This window comes from Mus caroli, unplaced genomic scaffold (assembly GCF_978045245.1).
Source record: "Mus caroli unplaced genomic scaffold, Mus_caroli_1 scaffold_7, whole genome shotgun sequence".
Taxonomy (NCBI): domain Eukaryota; kingdom Metazoa; phylum Chordata; class Mammalia; order Rodentia; family Muridae; genus Mus; species Mus caroli.
The window spans coordinates 48,928,070-48,946,435 of NW_028227262.1; the positions used below are offsets into that span (position 1 = coordinate 48,928,070).

The 18,366-nt window shown below is 44.9% G+C and overlaps 1 protein-coding gene across 2 annotated transcripts; it reads left to right on the top strand.

Annotated features, from left to right (window-relative positions):
• Positions 1–2,509: 2,509 nt before the first annotated feature.
• On the top strand, positions 2,510–18,115 carry Prok2 (prokineticin 2). Of its 2 annotated transcripts, XM_021165116.2 has the most exons (4): positions 2,510–2,689; positions 6,254–6,379; positions 14,674–14,736; positions 16,675–18,115. In XM_021165116.2, the coding sequence occupies exons 1-4, from the start codon at positions 2,597–2,599 to the stop codon at positions 16,777–16,779; spliced, it is 387 nt and encodes a 128-aa protein (XP_021020775.1). In that variant the 5' UTR covers positions 2,510–2,596; the 3' UTR covers positions 16,780–18,115. The 2 variants fall into 2 exon arrangements, with proteins under 2 accessions (XP_021020775.1, XP_021020774.1); XM_021165115.2 differs by lacking the exon at positions 14,674–14,736.
• The last annotated feature ends 251 nt before the right edge of the window (positions 18,116–18,366 follow it).

An 18,366-nucleotide genomic window follows, 5' to 3' on the forward strand; every position in this document is an offset into this window, starting at 1 on the left:
CAGAAGAAATGGGCTTCTAGCCAGCACGTGTATGCGATCTAATTAGGTGGGCAGGACAGAAAAACAGCCATATCAGTGTTCAATGAACCTATCAGGGAAAAGCACGTCATAAGATTTAACTAGAGGGCACCCCCTTGCAGGACTTCCAGGCTATCACAGACTTGGTGCTTAGCACTTTCAAAGATGTTCTCTTTGAGCTTCATGGTGGCTGGACCAGGAAGTTGGTATTTTATGCCCACAGGGAGCCAGAGACCTTAAGAGGTCAAAGGTTCAGTTGCCACAAAAGACTCCAATCCAGGTCACTCTAACTTTCCAATGTAGGGCTCTTCTTATCACACTGTCAAACCAGCTGAGAGGTAGTAGTCATGCAAGACTGCCAGTCTCTCTCTCTCTCTATATATATATATATACCCTGAACCCACGAAGTTTTGGTCCTCACCCAAAGGTTGTTCCTGGCTAATTTGACCACATGACTGATCGCACCAACAGGTTGCAGTAACAAAACAGAACTTGGATTACATTATTGTTTTATCGTTGTCTTTCAGGGGGGGCGGGGGAGAGGAGTGTAATTCAAACAGTATCTTTCCATTTCTAAGAACTGAAATCAGGCTTGATCTGATAACTTAATCTGTGGGGTCCAAAGAAGTTCTGTTGACGAGTTTTCATTTCTTCTATCAAGTATTAAAGCCATTGAAGCCTTCCCAAGAGGCTTAGGGGGTAGCCTAGCAGTAGAATTGACCCAGGATGTCCATGCCCTTGGTTGCAACCTCAGCACAGGAAAACAGAAGAGCCTTAAACCAGTCTTATGTTTAAACATCTCTAACCTTGATTCAAAAGTCTTAGAAGACTGTTTTGGAAACAGTCAATCTCAATGGAAGGTTGGCATTTCCCTGGGTAGAGATGGCCTGTTTTCTACGCTTTGAGAAGTAGGGAATACCCAGTTGGCATTTGATAGTAACAAATATGAAACCGACCATTTAAGAAAAGAATTAAAAGAGTGTCAGGAATGTTAAAGTTCATGTTGACTGGTTTTTACATTTCCCCGGGCTGCACTCCCATGCCTTCGTTGGCATGGAGACTGGAAAGGAAACTTTCCACCAGTCTGTCACTTGCTACTGTTTCCACTTAGTTTACTGTGAATCCACTTTTAACAGTTTTCTCAAAGTTAAAAAGGAGTTTGATCCCGGTTGTGTTTTCCGTCTCAGGATGCTTCTTGAACTCAAAAACATGGTACAAAAGGCTTTAAAACTCAGCCAAAGATCTAGGGTTTGAAACGCCCAGCTGTTTAACATTCAAATAATTCCCTGGCCCTTTGTTCATTTTTTTTCCCCTCTACATTTCGTCTGAATGCTTTGGCATGGGGGAGCCCACAGTCTGAAAGTAACTGTGGCCCAGCTCTCCTTACTGTATTGATTAAAGAGGCTGAAAGGCCCATCTGCCTTTCAGCAGTCTGTGGTCCTACAGGACATGGGAAAGTCTAAGTCCCTTAGCTGTCTAGGAGTGAGGTGGGCTCCCCCAAACCTCAGAAAAAGTCAAATTGAACATTCTTGTAGAAGCAAGCAAGATGAGATTATTGGAGCCAAATTAGGAACACAGAGAGGGTTGTCTCTTGTCTCATGGGATGAATGCCTAGAGTCCAGCAGACACACCTAAGTGATTGGTCCGAACCCCAGAACCTCCCCCCAAAAAAAATTATGTATAAGACTTGGAGTTTTCTAGGCTGGAGAACCGAGCTGGGAGAGAGCCACCTTCCCAGGGCCTCAGGCTGGCAGAGCAAGCTGGGAGTTCTCCTTTTTTTCCCCCTTTGGCAACATCCTGTTCTGCCTGAAGCAGGCTGGAAGCTGCAGAGGGGAGGAAATGCACGTGAGGGAAATCAGGGCAGAAAGGGTCAGGAACAGATGTGGGCACCGGGAGAAGTCATTTCCAAAAAGGAAAGGAGACTCCCACAGCTGGAGGGGCAGCCGAGTCCCTACAACTTCATAAGAGATGTGGGACTGGGGGTGTGCTGGCGCTTTGTTCTTCCAGCCTGCTACGTTCGCTTGCCCTTTGCTTGTTTGTCTGTTCTTTCTATGTTGTGCCACCTCAGGGCAGAGCCGGTGGCAGTACCTGGCACGCACGGAGCGCTCACTGTAGATACGCTGAACAAATGTGTACAAATACAGTGCCGTTGTGTCCGCCGCGTCTGGCACGTCGTGGGTACCCCCTGCACATCTGTATGGCAAATGATGTGCCTCTGCAAGTGTGGGGGCTGAGCACGTGAGGCTCTGGAAAGCAGGACGGCGAAGGAGGAGGGTTTCTGAGACCACAAAAGCGTCAGGAAGGCTGGCTAGGACTGCGGCGCCCCGCGGGGGCTCTGCCCGCGTGGCGCCTGTGCGCGTGGGGCGCGGGGCACGTGCGCGTGTGCGCGTGGAGCGCGGGGTGTGTGCCCGCGCCGTGCCCCCCGCGTGCTGCCTGGCGTGAGTCACCGCGGGGCTCGCCTTTATAACCGCCGCCAGGCTCGCAGCTCGGCAGAGCAGCCCGGCCACGCGTCCCCAACGTCCCGGGTCCCAACGCCCCGGAACGCGTCCCCTAACCGCCACCGCGTCCCCGGGACGCCATGGGGGACCCGCGCTGTGCCCCGCTACTGCTACTTCTGCTGCTACCGCTGCTGCTCACACCGCCCGCCGGGGATGCCGCGGTCATCACCGGGGTAAGCTGCCCGCGCACCTGTCGCGCCCGGATCGCCCGAGAGACACCGGGCTCAGGGTGTGTAGGGCCCAGGAAGGGCGTGCCCTGTGTGGCATTCTCTGGGATAGTTCTTTGGCCACTTGGGAACATGTTCTGCTCCCAAAGCAGGGGACAGCCAGGCTCAAGATGGAATTAAACAGCCTCAGCTGCTGCTGTCTTCCCCTTCCCTCCCTCCCGCACTCCTCCGATTTGGTCTGCTCTTCTATTCAGCAGCTCAAAGAAGTTTCTTCCCCAGCGAGAAAGTTATTTTCCAGGAGCTGGAAAACCTACACCCCCAAATCCGGCCGCTCTTACTTAAATTGGAAAAAAGCAAGACGTACACCTCAAACTCCATGGCTCTGGAGTGGCTTCTTACCCTGTGAGATAACTTGGGTACAGGCCACGCGTGGGGTTTTGGAAAGCAATTGTGGGCTCTTCTTACTGGGTTCTGGGGCAGCTGCTCTTTTATATTATTCTTTACCACCCTCCTCCCTCCCTTTCACCTTGAAGTTCTCCTTACATAAATTGTCAAGTATGACTCCTGATACCTCACTCCTAGGGCTTAGTGATGGAGCAGGCTGTCGCTAGACATTATTTAAACTCACAGAGAATGTCTTCTTCATGCTTAGAAATAGCCCATTCTTTCAAGACTCCTGACAAGTTTTTGTTGTTGTTTTTTGGTCTATCTGAAGAATGAGTTCACAGTACAAAATTTCGGAAGTCTGTTTTAATAGCCCAGCAGAACCTTGGCTGTTGGCTGTTGTTTTACTCGTTAAAGAAATAAATAAAGTCGCTAGCATCTTTTTTTTTTTTTACTAGATTTACTTATTTTAATCACTTTTAACATCTAAGTACACATGATTGGATTTTAATAGAGATGTGATTGGAACAACATACAGGTAATAAAGTAACAAGTCACTTACAAGAAGGGTCATTATGTTGAATAAATAAAGATTGATGGTCTCCATGTTTCTTAGTGTGCAGATTACATTCTGAAAGCTCTGGCCTATGACAGCATTGGGCTATACCCCATAGATACTCGATTTTTATGCCTTGTGGTATTTATTAGAATAGCGATTCTTAAAACGATATATATAACTTCACTGGTTGCCAGTTGGTGTGCATGAACAAACGTTTCTACAGTGTCTTTGTAACACATGGGAATGGAAACATGATTGGGTTGGGTTTTTTTCCTCCCTTCCCCTGCTGGTCCATTCTAAGTGTTTCCTAATCCTCTAAGCCCCAAGGTTCCTGGGCAGTGCAAATGTCGTTTTGTTCCACTCACAGGAGGACACTGTTTGCTTGGCTCTGCAATGGGTTAAGAAGAATGAAGGGTACTCGGAAGCAGCTGTCTAATTAAAATGATATAAACTTATGCAATTCTTTGTGAATTTCCAACAAATGAAGCTTTGTGTTATGAAATGAAATTTTATCTCATTTCATGTTTACATGCTGCTGGGGTTGGGTGGTTGTGATACAGTCTTGTGCACTCCTGGTTTTGTTTTGTTTTTTGGGGTTTTTTTGGTTGTTGTTGTTGTTAATTCAATGTTATGAAAAGGGTATTGGAAAACTTTTTTTTTTTTTTCTAAAGCAATGTGGCAGTAAAACATAGTTAGGTCCCCCTGACAGAAACCATCTGGACTCAAATGAAAAAGTCAGTGATTTATCTAGATATATTGTATACAGGGTGATAAACATCTAAGTGAGTGATTGAATTTTAAAGGATTTTAGCTGGCTTTTTAAAAAAATGGTCTAAGAAAAAGAGCTCACGGGGCTTCAGAAGGTACAGTATATGTTCAGAAGGTTGTATATATGTTACAAACACAAGTCTCTAACACACATCTTTGAACCTGATATCTCTGTATAGATGTATTAAAACCATATTGCAAAAGGTTGTTGAGTAGACCTAACATAGGACTCTGATGGTCATGTTTGCATGATTTCTGGTATTCAGAAACAAAAGGTGGAAATGTTTAAACACCATCCTTTTTCTTTTTTCTTTTTTAAAAAGCCATTCAAAGTTAAAGTTGTGGGGTTTTTGTTTGTTTGTTTTTGTTTTGTTTTTGTTTTTCAAGATAGGGTTTCTCTGTGTAGCCCTGGCTGTCCTGGAACTCACTTTGTAGACCAGGCTGGCCTCGAACTCAGAGATCCGCCTGCCTCTGTCTCCCAAGTGCTGGGATTAAAGGTGTGCGCCACCACCACCCGGCTAAAGTTGTGGTTTTTAACCACTACTTATTTTGAACAACAAATGGACTTCTGCACATGGTTTAAACAAAAACATCCCATTCTGTTGTTTTTATCGTTGTTGTTGTTGTTGGCTCTAAGAAGGAGCACTGGTTCTTAAGACAAGCTTTCAGGGACACCAGCGCAGGCTTATTCTATTTACTGCTACACGGAAGTCCTCCACAGTGGAGTCTTTGGCTCTCTAAATGGCTGCACATATCTGTAGTTTGTATGGGTCGTGTGTGTCCTTTGAGGAATGACGGCTGCATCTGTGCTGTGCGCTGTGCCTGTCCTCCCCTGTTGGACCTCAGGGCTTGTTCAACTGAGTTTCTAACACATACTTTCTGTCCATCCTAAACCAGTCAGTTCCTTTCTGCATGTCACTGGTACAAAAGGCTAGTGGGATGGGACAAAAGTCTTGGTCTGTCCGCTCTCATGCTCAGAGAGTTATTTTGAAAGAGGAAATGGTGAAAATCAGGGTACCCATGCAAGAAGCATCCAGCGTAAATACAGTGGTGCCCTTACAGGTCTGCACTGGGTTGTTTCATACTTACAGACCATTTCAATCTGTTTCTCTCTAAACTAGGCCCCATATATTTAGCAGTTAATAATGATAAAATTATGTGATTTGATCTGTGTAGTTCTACATGACTGTATAGTGCAAGGCTAGCATAAACTCATTCTTCAAGTGCAGCCATAAAGCACCAGAAGAAGAGAGCAGAAGTGTTGTTGGTCCCCCCTCCCAGCCCCCTACCCTCCTGTCCTTCCTCCTAAATCCTGTGTCTCATCTTATAGGAGCTCTTTAGTCTACGGGAACATTCTGATCAATGTCGACAGTAGATGTAAACACGCAAATGGAGCTTCCGGTTCTATGTTTATTAAAATTGCTGCTTTGGATTTTTCCTGTGTATGTACATGCGCATGTTGGGGGAGAGTGTTTTACACATGCATACATGGGCACGTGTGTGGAAGACAAGAGTTAAACTCAGATGCTCTCAAGTGCTATCCACCTTGTTTTTGAGACATAGTTTCTCACGTGGCTTAGAATGCCCCGATTCGGCTAGACTGATGGTTGGCCACCCAAGGCCCAAGGATCCGCCTGCCTCCATCTTCCCAGAGCCAGGATTGCAGGTGCAAGCCACCAAGTCTCTGGCTTTTCTTATAGATTCTGAGGATTGAACGTGTGTCCCCGTGCACGTGTGGCAAATACTTTACGGGCTGAGCATTTGGATATTTAAAGGGGATTTTCCCTACTAATTTTAGAGTTCCCTAGCCTGAGCCTTTGCCACTGTCTATATTTATCTATTGGTTCTTTTCCTTTCAGGCTTGCGACAAGGACTCTCAGTGCGGAGGAGGCATGTGCTGCGCCGTCAGTATCTGGGTTAAGAGCATAAGGATCTGCACACCTATGGGCCAAGTGGGCGACAGCTGCCACCCCCTGACTCGGAAAGTTAGTGTCTGCACGGGGACATGGGGGGTACCTTCCCACTGAGCAAGGCCTGTATGACAAAAGACTTGGCTAGCTCACTTGAGACAGAAACCAGAGGACGGTACAGTGAGGATGCACCTATTTCTTTCTTCTCTCCCCTTCCACTCCAGTGATCATTTCTAGACCATTGCTCTCCTGACATTAAAGATAACCAACATGATTTCTAACCTGTGGACAAAGTAGATATTTTACTGGAACATGCTCTGTAAAATCAAAGAGTTCTTTTAAAAGACTCTATGCTCAACCAGCTGATGGAGCAGGAATCAGTCATCTTTGTGGATTTTGTTTTGTTTTGTTTTGTTTTGTTTTTCAGACAATCGCCAATAACAAATACACTTACTCTTGTATCTTAAACTTTCTGTTCTGTTGGTGTTTGTTTGTTTGTTTGTTTGTTTTTGAGACAGATTCTCACGTTGTCCAGGCTGGCCTTGAACTCCTGATTCTATTTTCTCTGCCCTGCACCCAGTGATGAGCTTGCACCACAGTGGCCAGTTAAAGTTTTGTATTTTGTTTCTGCACCTGTGAGATACGATTCTTATAACTTCTGGAGATTTGAGACATTGAAGTGTCTGGTGTGATTGCAAACCAACTCAATGTCACGATGACCTAGAAAATTTTGGGAAGACTATGTGCCCTGAGAGGCAAGGCCATGCGTGGGCCTTCCGGATCGGGTCACGTGGGGGGCTTAGAGGTTGTGTTCCTAGAAATTGCAGATTCTCAACCGGATATAAATAGGGGAGATTGAAAGATGTGTCCCTCTCTATCACACAGAAAACATTTAAACACAGTGTGGTCAAGCAGGCAGGTTCTCTAGGTTGGCAAGTGGCTGTCTCTCTTTGTCATTGTTGTAGTCAATACATTTTGGTCCAAGGGCAGTGAAACAAAGGTCCAGAGCAGGTGGCTTCTTGAAGGAAGACACTGTGTTTCTTTCTCTTCTTTCTTCCTTTCTTTCTTCCTTTCTTTCTTTCTTTCTTTCTTTCTTTCTTTCTTTCTTTCTTTCTTTCTTTCTTTCTCTCTCTCTCTCTCTCTCTTTCTTTCTTTCTTTTTATCTCTCACAGGTACAGGTAGCATATTTTAAAATCAAATAGAATTCTTCCTTCTGCCTTCTTTTCTCTTCCCCCTTTGGGTTTGAAGCTATGATAGCCATTCCAGCCATCCCTGGGATCTGAACTGTGCCAGATAACACTCCGTATTTTCACACCCCTAAGGAGATGAACATTGGAAGTGAGGTCAGCGAGGTGCGCTTCAGTGTGGGGACCCCACTTAGTTGCTGGGGAGACCCGCCTGAAAGCGGTATTCATGGCCGGTTTCCCTGTGGCTGGGGGGCCTTGAGAAATGCTTCCTGTTACGTTTGGGCCTCTCTTCCTGTGGTTTGACCGTACAAGACTTCACTCGTCTTTTTTTTTTTTTTTTTTTTTTTTAGCACGGCACCACCTTTTATTCCTGGACATTCTAAGATACAACTGGTTTTCCCAATAGTCTCCTGTCTAAACGCTGGGCTTCCCAGAAGCCGGTGAGGCTGGCCCAGCTGCTTTGGCTCACAAATCCAGTTTCTTCCTTACTCCTAGCGAGTCCTCTTCTGTGCACTGAAGCCATTGTCCCTAAGGAGCGTCCCATCATCTCTCTGCTCTGAGAATTGTATGGGTTGTGTATAGAGTTTATAGAGTATACATTTTAACAGTGGACTTTTCTTGTTAATAGCAGTGACTATCGTGTGTCAGGTGTGAGTATGAGCCATATGGTCTATATAAAATGTTATGTGTGTCACTCTTATGCAATACCTCACACCTGTGCTGTACTTTTATATTTGCCATGTACTCTATATATAACATTAATCCCAGTTGAGGTCACACAGAGAGCATGTGAGAGCAACCCTTATGTCTTTCTGACCCCACCCCCACCCCCACACTTTCTATGCAGCCCTGATTGCTTCACTCCTCTACCCCAGTGAGATCAACTGTGTCATTTGAGCATTTTTTCCTTAACTGAAGCCCACCAGGATGAGTGCTAATAGTCCAGACTTTAATTTGTGCCATGTGTGCATACGCGTGTACGTACTTGTGTGCGCGTGCTTCTGAGTCTGCCTATGGATGCCAGACATTGATGTGGGTCATCTTTCTTGCTTGGTGCCTATGGATGCCAGACATTGATGTGGGTCATCTTCCTTGCTTGGTGCCTATGGATGCCAGACATTGATGTGGGTCATCTTCCTTGCTTGGTGCCTATGGATGCCAGACATTGATGTGGGTCATCTTCCTTGCTTGGTGCCTATGGATGCCAGACATTGATGTGGGCCATCTTCCTTGCTTGGTGCCTATGGATGCCAGACATTGATGTGGGTCATCTTCCTTGCTTGGTGCCTATGGATGCCAGACATTGATGTAGGTCATCTTCCTCACTTGGTGCCTGGCTTTTTTTTTTTACATAATTGCTAAGGATCTGAACACAGGTCTTTGTGTGTGCTTGGCAAGTGGTTTATAGTCTGATCCATTTCCCAGGTCCTTCCATGTGCATGCCAAAAGGACCAGCTGAGAGTTTTCAGCCTGGACCACAAGCAGGGGCCAGAGGGCACCCAGGGAACCTCAGATCCATTCCTAGTGACACACCTTTTCCAACAGGGCCACACCTCCTAATCCTCCCCAAACAGTTCCAGCAACTCAGGACTAAGTGTTCAAATGTAGGAGCCTATGGGGCCCATTATTATCCAAACCATCACGGGCTGCTTCGTCCTGTAGGTCAGCAGAGTGAAGACCATCTGCCTTGCTGCCTTGGCATGTAATTCTAGGTATCTTGTTTTCTCTGCCTTTTGAAACCATATCTAGGGAACCTGCCTGTGCTGACATCCTGACATGTTTTCCTTCCTTGTGTCTAATTTTTTTTCTCCAGTATGGTTTTGTTTAGAGTTCCTTGGCTTATTTGACATATTCTATGTGCCCCCCCCATAAATTTGGGGATCTTTTCTCCAGTTATGCAAAGTTATTCTCGCTGATAAAAGTCACCCATCCACTGTTACACTGGGGCCAAAATATCTATATGTCTAGTAATATTTTGTTGTTATAAAATTAGGTGCTGTTCCAACACTTGGCATATAAATCTACACCACTACATTGTTTTTTTAAAATCTATTTTTCTTATCCTTGTTTATTTTATAAATTTGATAGTTTACTATATTGGTAGTATTTCTTTTTCATTGGTGAGCTTCTTTTTCTAGTGGGATTTATTCATGTTCTTAATGATGTTATTTACTAAATTCTTTCTCTTCTGCGTATAGGATTCCCTTAAGCATCTTTTGTAAACATGGCTTTGTGGCTGTGAGACCCCTTGATTTAACCTTATCACAGAGGTGTACCCACTTGTCCATTGACTGTGATGGGCAGCCTTGCTGGGTACAGCAATCTTAGCTGTTACTTTCCTTCAGGGCCCAAAATCCATCATTCTGTGCCCTCCTGGCATTTAGAGTTCCTTCTGAGAAATCTGCCATAAATCTAATATATTTGCCTTCAAATGTTACTTGACATTTCTTTCTAGCAGATTGTAATATTCTTTTTGTCCTATACTTTTAACAGCTTAGCTATGCTATGTCATGATGACCTACTTCTGTGGTTATGTGTGTTTAAGGTTCTAAATGTTTCTTGTACCTGGATGTCCATGTCTTTCCTAAGACTTGGTGAGTTTTCTTCTGTTATTTTACTGATGAGGTTTTCTATGCTCCCCACCTCCACCAACCTGTTGTTCTCCCTCATAATCTGAATATTTTTCTTTTTCTTTCTTTTTTTTTTTTTTCGAGACAGGGTTTCTCTTTATAGCTCTGGCAGTCCTGGAGCTCACTCTGTAGACCAGGCTGGCCTCAAACTCAGAAATCCGCCTGCCTCTGGCTCCTGAGTGCTGGGATTAAAGGAGTGTGCCAACACGCCTGGTTTGAATATTTCATTTTTTTAAGAGTTCTTAATCTGTCTGACACTAACAATTCAAGCGATCTGTCTTTAAGCCCTGTCATTTTTTTCTTCGACTTGATCTAATCTGTTACTGAAGCCACCAACTAGTGTTTCTACCTGACCTTCAGAGGCTCCGGGTTCCTCTGTGACTCCTGTCAGTTCTCGGTTCTCCTTCTGACCCTGTGCTGCCTTTCTTAGTTCATTTCACTGAAGTGTGTTTTTTTCATTATTCTTTTATTTCTGTTGAGAATGGTTCATCTGTTGGGATGGGTATCATTTATGACATTATGTGTCCTTCTCTTGAAAGTGTGTCTTGGGAGGTGTCAGTTCTGGGCTTTGATTGATCCACAGCACAGATTGTCTCGTTCATATAACAATCTTCAAGGCTAATCTTCCACCAAGTTTCTTCCTCACAAGACCCCAACGAGGCAAAGCTTAAGTTAGAAAGAGGGTAGCTGAGTGCTCATGTGGGCAGGATGGGATGGGGTGGGGCGGGGCAGGGCCGGGGCCAGGGCAGGGACTCCCTTGCTATTTTTGATACTTAAAAAGCAACTTAATTTTGTTTCCATGATTCAAGTTCATTTCAATCCCGAAAGCAAGTGAGTCCATCTTTCCCACATCTCTGCTTATATTCCTGCAGTTTGTTTTCATGGGTGGCCAAATACATCTTTAAATAATGGGTTTATAGTAAAAATCAACTGATAAACTGACAAAGCGCTCAAAGACAAGATTTTGTGTCATGGTCACCTTCCTCCATTGAGTTTTCTACATGAAATATGTTTCTAGAACTCAGTTTTATGACATGCTACATTCTTTTCCCCTGTTTTGGAAACATTGAAAGGTCATTTGATGAGCTGTTTTCAGGGCCAAGAACTGAAGTTGATAATCGTAGTGAAGATTAAGTTAATGTATTCTAGAAAAATATAGTTCTTCTAGAGTGTCCTCAGCTACATTCAAGATAGGTAAGGAAGGATGTTTTTATAAATATCTCCTGGTGTATAGTACAGCTTTTTATTTCTACTCAAGATCAAAAATGGTTTCTTAGTAAATTGTAAAACTATAGAACCTTTATGGGAAATTCTCCTTCTTCAGTTTTGCCCCCAAATCTGTCTTTTGAATGAACAGAAGAGTGTTTGAGATGAAGTGAGAGCGTGAGTAGGGGCAGGTAGTTCTGAGGCCAGCCTCCTGCTCTGTCTCAGGAGCATCCATTGACCTGTGGACTACCGTTTTAAAAGTACAGAAGTTTTAACTTCCTATCTGGTCATTGGAAGTGGTAAAAACAGAGGGACCTGACTGCACATGGCTGTAATCTCATCACTTGGGACCCTGGGACAGGTGGATCCGGAGTTCAAGTCCAACCTGGCTTAGGGAGAGCGTTCCTAGGGCAGTGGCTTATGGTTAGAAGCATGGACCTCATGGAGCCAAGGACCTGAGTTCAATCCTGAGCACCGGCAAAGGCAAAATCATCAAGGAAGCAAAAGCCCAAAACCTGGAGAAAATGCACTTTATGTCAAACAATAGTTTTAACCCGTATTCATTTCTTTAACACTTTGTGATTTATACAGTCACGTCTTTAGGAAACACTGCTACAATACACGCTATCTTAATTCTATAAGTAGTTACATTGTGATTTTATTAGATTATGATTTTCATAATTTAAAAAAAAAACAAGAATACTGAAAAAGAAGGATTTTGATGCCAGGCTTTCTGTTCCAATTGATGAATATATTTAACACTCGACATTTTTTGTTTTATTATTCTTTCTCACTTTAAAGAGGTCTTCTCTGATCTCATCTTTAAATTTGTTCAACCTTCTGGTTTGTTTGTCCAGGGACTAAACATAGAGCTTTGCCCACGCTGGAGTTCTCCCACTGAGTTATACACCCAGCTCCAATCCACTTTTTGTGTGTGTCTTTAATATATGTTTATTTAGGTGTGTGCGTGAGTGCGAGCACACTTGCATGCACACGTGTTGAGACCAGGGATCAATGTCGCTGTCATTAACTTTCTACCTTATTTTTTGAGACATGGTCTGACCCCAGAGCTCCTGACCCCGGACTCCTGACCCCTGACCCACTGACCCCGGAGCTCCTGACAGGTGTTTGCCAGTCATCCAGCTGTTTCCAGCTCACTGGGATTACAGATGTGCAGTGTGCCTGGCTTTCCTGTGGATGCTGGGATGAGAGTCAGGTCTGAGCTTACACATCGGACACTTAACTGGCAGTCATTTCCCTGCCCCACCCACTTTTATATAAACATTTTAACATAATTTTCTTCCTTTTCTTTTTTCTTTCCATTTTCACTCTCTCTTCCTCTCTGTCTCTTTCTATTTCTCTTTCATTTTTCAACAGTCACTCACTATGTAGAATTTGTAACCTACTAGGAAAGGTTTTGAAGATGTAGAGCTTAGTTGTTCTCCTTCTGAAGCCAGCGCATGACTAAATACTGCCAATACGATGTAAGCATGTGTTCTTTTCAAAAGGCTTTGATGGTATTTGTCAATGCTGAGCATTTTTAGTAAGACTAAAAGATAACGTGGCTTAACAGTTTAGTAAAAGATGGATCCAGTGTGGTCTCCTCATTCTTCCTAATGAGGACATCAAGAATCACTGGTGCAGTATCAGAGCTGTGGCTGCAGGTTCAGGTCAACTGTGCCTCACGGACAGAAACAGCTTGCAGCTTGACCTAGGGTCCTCAACCTTCACTCTATACCCAGTTTCTCCAGTTGGTGGCACCTTGCAAAACTAGAGGACAATTCAGCAACAGGCAATTGTGCAGTCAGCATAGAAAGCACTTCCATTACTACAGAGTCATCTCCCACGCTTGCTTCTTCCCTCCCCTGCCTGTGTGTGTGCGTGTGCATGTTTCATTGGAGATTGAAACTAGGACCTCAGTGCCTAGGCAAGCACTCTGCCACCAAGCTATCTCCTCAGCAACATGTTTTCTTTGTATTTTGAGACAGGGTCTCACTAAGTGGTCCAAGCTGGCCTTAAACTCACTATCTTCCTGCCTCAGTTCCCCCCAGGTAGCTAGGATTTTACAGGTCTGTGCTTCAGTCTTTTCTTTTAGAAGTGCCATCTTCCCTTTAGAAGTTCTCAAGTAAGAACGAGCCAGGTTCTGGTCTTGATGAGCTTAGAATTTGCTGTTTGGAGTTGTAGGCTATAAGAGACTGGTGTCCCACTGGTTCTAAAGCAAGCCACTAGGTTTAGACTAGTGGGTAGAATGTGCACCCATGTAAACATTTCATCACTCCGTTGACACCCGTGTGCTTCATTTTGTGCCACTTCTGAACCTAGAAGTGAATGGAGAAGCAGTCAAGAGTTTGCAGGACAGGTGTTTGCAGCTAGGGACTTCCAGGTGGGGAGGAAGAAAGAACTGTGCTGACTTCAGGCTGCTTGGAAAGGATGCTTGGAAGAAGTGCTGATTGGGTCTTGGTTGGCAAGCACCTGGAGGAGGGGCCCAGAGGCCCCTAGAGTCAGGTGTGCCTTGGTGTTCCTGCAAAGGGCCTTTCCTTTCTGCTTCCTTGTATCCTTCAGTGCCTAGAAGAGGGGCTGGACATTAGTACCTAGAACAGGGGCAGCACGTCAGCTTTAACCCTGCTTCCTGTGTCCTGGGCAGAACTCTTGGATAGGCTGTATTTGACTATTTTACACTTGCCTGGGACAGGCACAGTTCCATAACTATAGCTGCCAGCTCTTGGTTATTAATTTCCATGACCATTTCGAGCCAGCTCACTGTTTACTGAGAGGGCTCTCCTGGACAACTAGGGCTTTAGCACATTTCTAGCATCTTTTCACTAAAATAAGCATCTCCCCCATCCCAGCTGTGATAAACACAATTGGCTGGGTATTGCCCTATGAATGGAATCACCCCTGGTAATTGGGAACCACTGCTCTATTTTGGACTTTAAGGCTTGCCTCAGAGGAGTCTGGCAAAAATCTCAGAGCCAAAGCAGATGGCCCCATCTCACACTGCCCAAGTTGTCGTTGTCTAAGCTGGCCCAGCTGTGCTCACCTGTCTGATGTGTTGTGGGTGGTAGGCCTCCCCCACCCTGCATCAAGCCCAGCAGCCTTGACTCCCTCAGTGGCAGAACCATTCTGAGCATGCCATCTGCCCTAGCCCTACTAGCCTTACAGACAGCACGGCTGTGTGTAGATGCCATGTTTAGTCCTTCGGAAATAGCCATGCATCAGAAAAGCCCCAGAGGAGCCTGGCTGAGCCCTGCTCTGCCCGCTGACCACACCACCAGCCCTGCCCTCTATTACTTCTCTGACTTCCTTTGTGTTTTATTGATGTCACTCATCTCCCTGACCCATTCAGAGTCATGTTGCAAATGGAAGGCAGGAAAGAAGAAGGGCGAAGAGAAGAAAGAGGAAGAAGGAGGTAAGAAAGAGAGAGCATGGACCTGCCAAGGCATGCGCCGAGGGCGCCCGGCTTTTATCGTGTGCATCACAATTAGGTCTCTTAGAGCAAACCAAGAGTAAGGTCAGAATGGTTTGCCACTGTCTGAAGACAGACTTTTGCTTTTTTTTTTTTTTTTTGTAATGTGTAAAAGAATTCTATTTTGAAAGCATCTAGGTAATTGTTGTGGGGTATCTTCTTTTGCTAGGACAGACTAGAAATACATAGAATGACAGCTAATATAAGATTTGAAGTTGGAAACGGGAAGTTTGAATTTTTTGACAAGGAGCTATCTCTCTCTCTCTCTCTCTTGTCTTGTCCAGGCTACTCTCAAATTCATGATTCTCCCTTTTTGGTATTCTGAGTGCTGTGATTATGGGACTGAACCATCCAACCTGGCCAGGGTGTTAGCTGAGCTCGAGGTCCTGTGCCTACAGGGTGGGGGCGGGTTTCCTGTCTCTGTTTTAGGCCATTGGAAAGCATCCGTATTTTCTAGTGTTAGCTATATCAGTGAACATGTCTCAGTCCAGCTCCACCAATGGTGTGTACAGGGACTGAGAAGTGGCTTTGGGCATTAGGCAGGCCTGCTCTCCTTGGGTCAGCTTCTGGTCCCGTCTCGTTCTTCAGACTGAACTTGTCTTTCCCGTGAATTCGCTCTGAGCATCCTCAGTGATCTAGCTTTGGTGGCTGCGTGTGAATGCTCGGACTTGCGTGTTCCTGACTGACTGGCTGTGGATTCATACTTGCATGGAATGCATGTGTGTGGTCCTGTCTAGGCATGCCTTCCCTTATTGGGCTTGGATAGCAATCACTATAAAAATAAAGGCGAGGGGTTGGGGAGATGGCTCATTCAGTAACATGCCACTTGCGACACAAGCATAAAGCTCTGGATTCTGTTCTCCAGAACCTCTCAGTACCAAGGCCACATGCAGTGGTGAACATCTGTAATCCCAGCGCTGGGGAGGCAGCACGTGGACTCTGTGGCTCAGTGGGCAGCCAGCCTAGGGGAATCAGCCATTCCAGCTTCAGCTTCATAAGAGACACGGTCTCAAAGAGTGGGAAAGTGATGGAGGAAAGAGAGCATTCAGCATCCAGCTTAGCCTTCCACATGGAGTCTGCATAAATGCACCTCTGTACATCACATTGTGTGTGTGTGCACTACACACACACACATCCACACACACATGCATGCACATGCACACAAAACACCAATATGAGAAAATGCAGAAGGCATAAAGACTATTTCCTTTCCATCTGTAGCCAAACCTTCACCTCCAGATGTGTGAACTTGGGCTGTGTTCTCCTCTCTGCTCCCCCATCTCTCATCTGTAAAACAGGTGTGAGTCTGTATTTGAAATCTTCACAGACTGATGGCAGGGATGGGGGGCAGAATGGATACACTCACACACACACACACACACACACGGTCTTGTGTATTGTCTAGTGAGCATTTGATAATACATATTTAGGATCCAATCATCTGCAAAATGGCTTCATTTGTTTTAACTTTTATTTTGTATGCGTGCTGGACAGATGGCTCTGTGGGTAAGAGCTTGTTCTGCAAACACAAAAGGCCCTAGTTCAAATCTCCAATATGCACATAAAAAGCCAAGCATGGGTGCTCATGCCTGTGACCCCAACACTGGGGAGCAGAGACAGGTGTACCCCGGGAGATCACTGGCCTGCCAGCCTAGTTGAAACAGCAATTGTATGGTTCAGTAACAGACCCTGTTCTGAGAAAATATGTCCAGAGATAGAGGAAGATGGACAGCCTGCTCTGGCTTCTGCCTTCATGTGTGTAGGGATCATCCTGCACACTCAAGTGCACATGCCATACATAGACATACACATTACACACTAAACCAACAGGTAAGTTGAAAGGTCAATTTTTTTCTGACTTGGTCCCCTTTTCTCTCTTAGGTTCCATTTTGGGGGCGGAGGATGCACCACACCTGTCCCTGCCTGCCAGGCTTGGCGTGTTTAAGGACTTCTTTCAACCGGTTTCTTTGCTTGGCCCGGAAGTAATCACTCTGAAGTAGGAACTTGAAATGCGACCCTCCGCTGCACAATGTCCGTCGAGTCTCACTTGTAATTGTGTCAAACAAAGAATACGCCAGAAAGAAATGTTTTCCCTTCCTTGACTTTCCTAGTAACGTTTCTATCTTTGATTTTTGAAGTGGCTTTTTTTTTTCCTTTCTTTGAAGGAAAGTTTTGATTTTTGGAGAGATTTACAGAGGACTTTCTGGCATGGCTTCTCATTTCCCTGTTTATGTTTTGCCTTGACATTTTTTGAATGCCAATAACAACTGTTTTCACAAATAGGAGAAGAGGGAACAATCTGTTGCAGAAACTTCCTTTTGCCCTTTGCCCCACTCGCCCCGCCCCGCCCATGCGCAGACAGACACACCCTTACTCTTCAAAGACTCTGATGATCCTCACCTTACTGTAGCATTGTGGGTTTCTACACTTCCCCGCCTTGTTGGTGGACCCACTGAGGAGGCTCAGAGAGCTAGCACTGTACAGGTTTGAACCAGATCCCCCAGGCAGCTCATTTGGGGCAGACGTTGGGAGCGCTCCAGGAACTTTCCTGCACCCATCTGGCCCACTGGCTTTCAGTTCTGCTGTTTAACTGGTGGGAGGACAAAATTAACGGGACCCTGAAGGAACCTGGCCCGTTTATCTAGATTTGTTTAAGTAAAAGACATTTTCTCCTTGGTTTTGGAATATTACATGTCTTTTTCTTTTTTATCTGAAGCTTTCTTTTCTTTTTTTTTTTTTTTTTAAGTCTTCTTGTTGGAGACATTTTAAAGAACGCCACTCGAGGAACCATTCATTTTCATCTGGCATGACAGGAGTCATCATTTTAAAAAATCGGTGTTAAGTTATAATTTAAACTTTTATTTGTAACCCAAAGGTCTACTGTAAATGGATTTCCTGATATCCTGCCATTTGTACTGGTATCAATATTTCTATGTAAAAAAAAATTCTGTATCAGAATAATGACCATACTGTATATCCTTTGATTTATTTTGATATTATATCCTTATTTTTGTCACGGCTGTCAACAGTTTTTATTACGAGCGGATTTCTATATAGCCCTCATCCTAAAGTCGGCAGACACCCCAAAGCTAGTGAATTCACTCTAACGATACATGCATTTTCATCACACATCCAGGAGAGCTGTGTTTGTGTGAATTTCAAGGTAGCACAAAAACGAATAAATAAACTATGTGTATTCAAAAAAGCAAAAGCCGAAACAAAAAAGCTTTGGCAAGTGAAGGAAAGCATGGCACCGGGAAGCGATTGTTAGCTGGCATGGACCCGTAGGCTTGCCCTGCGAGATCCGATGGGGCGTGTGTGATGCGTGGCGTGGCATGGGTTAGGCTCGAACTGCACAGTGGTACCAATGTGGTCTGGCCTTGAACAACTCACTAAGTGTTGTCAACCCATATTGTGTCACAAATAAACATCTGAACCCTCAAGTTTAACTGACTACACATTTGCCACGCCTACCCACCCACCCGATGCTCCCTGACGTGGACCCTGCGGTCCGCTCTGGTGGTTTGCTCAGTCAGGGACTGCACAGGAACTGATGTCTGGTACAACTGAACG

Excerpts from the sequence above, each read along its gene's own strand:
- Prok2 (XM_021165116.2), top strand. The coding sequence starts at position 2,597 with ATGGGGGACCCGCGCTGTGCCCCGCTACTGCTACTTCTGCTGCTACCG. Across the intron at positions 2,690-6,253 it reads ATGCCGCGGTCATCACCGGG|GCTTGCGACAAGGACTCTCA; the intron begins GTAAGCTGCCCG and ends TTTTCCTTTCAG. Across the intron at positions 6,380-14,673 it reads GCCACCCCCTGACTCGGAAA|AGTCATGTTGCAAATGGAAG; the intron begins GTTAGTGTCTGC and ends TGACCCATTCAG.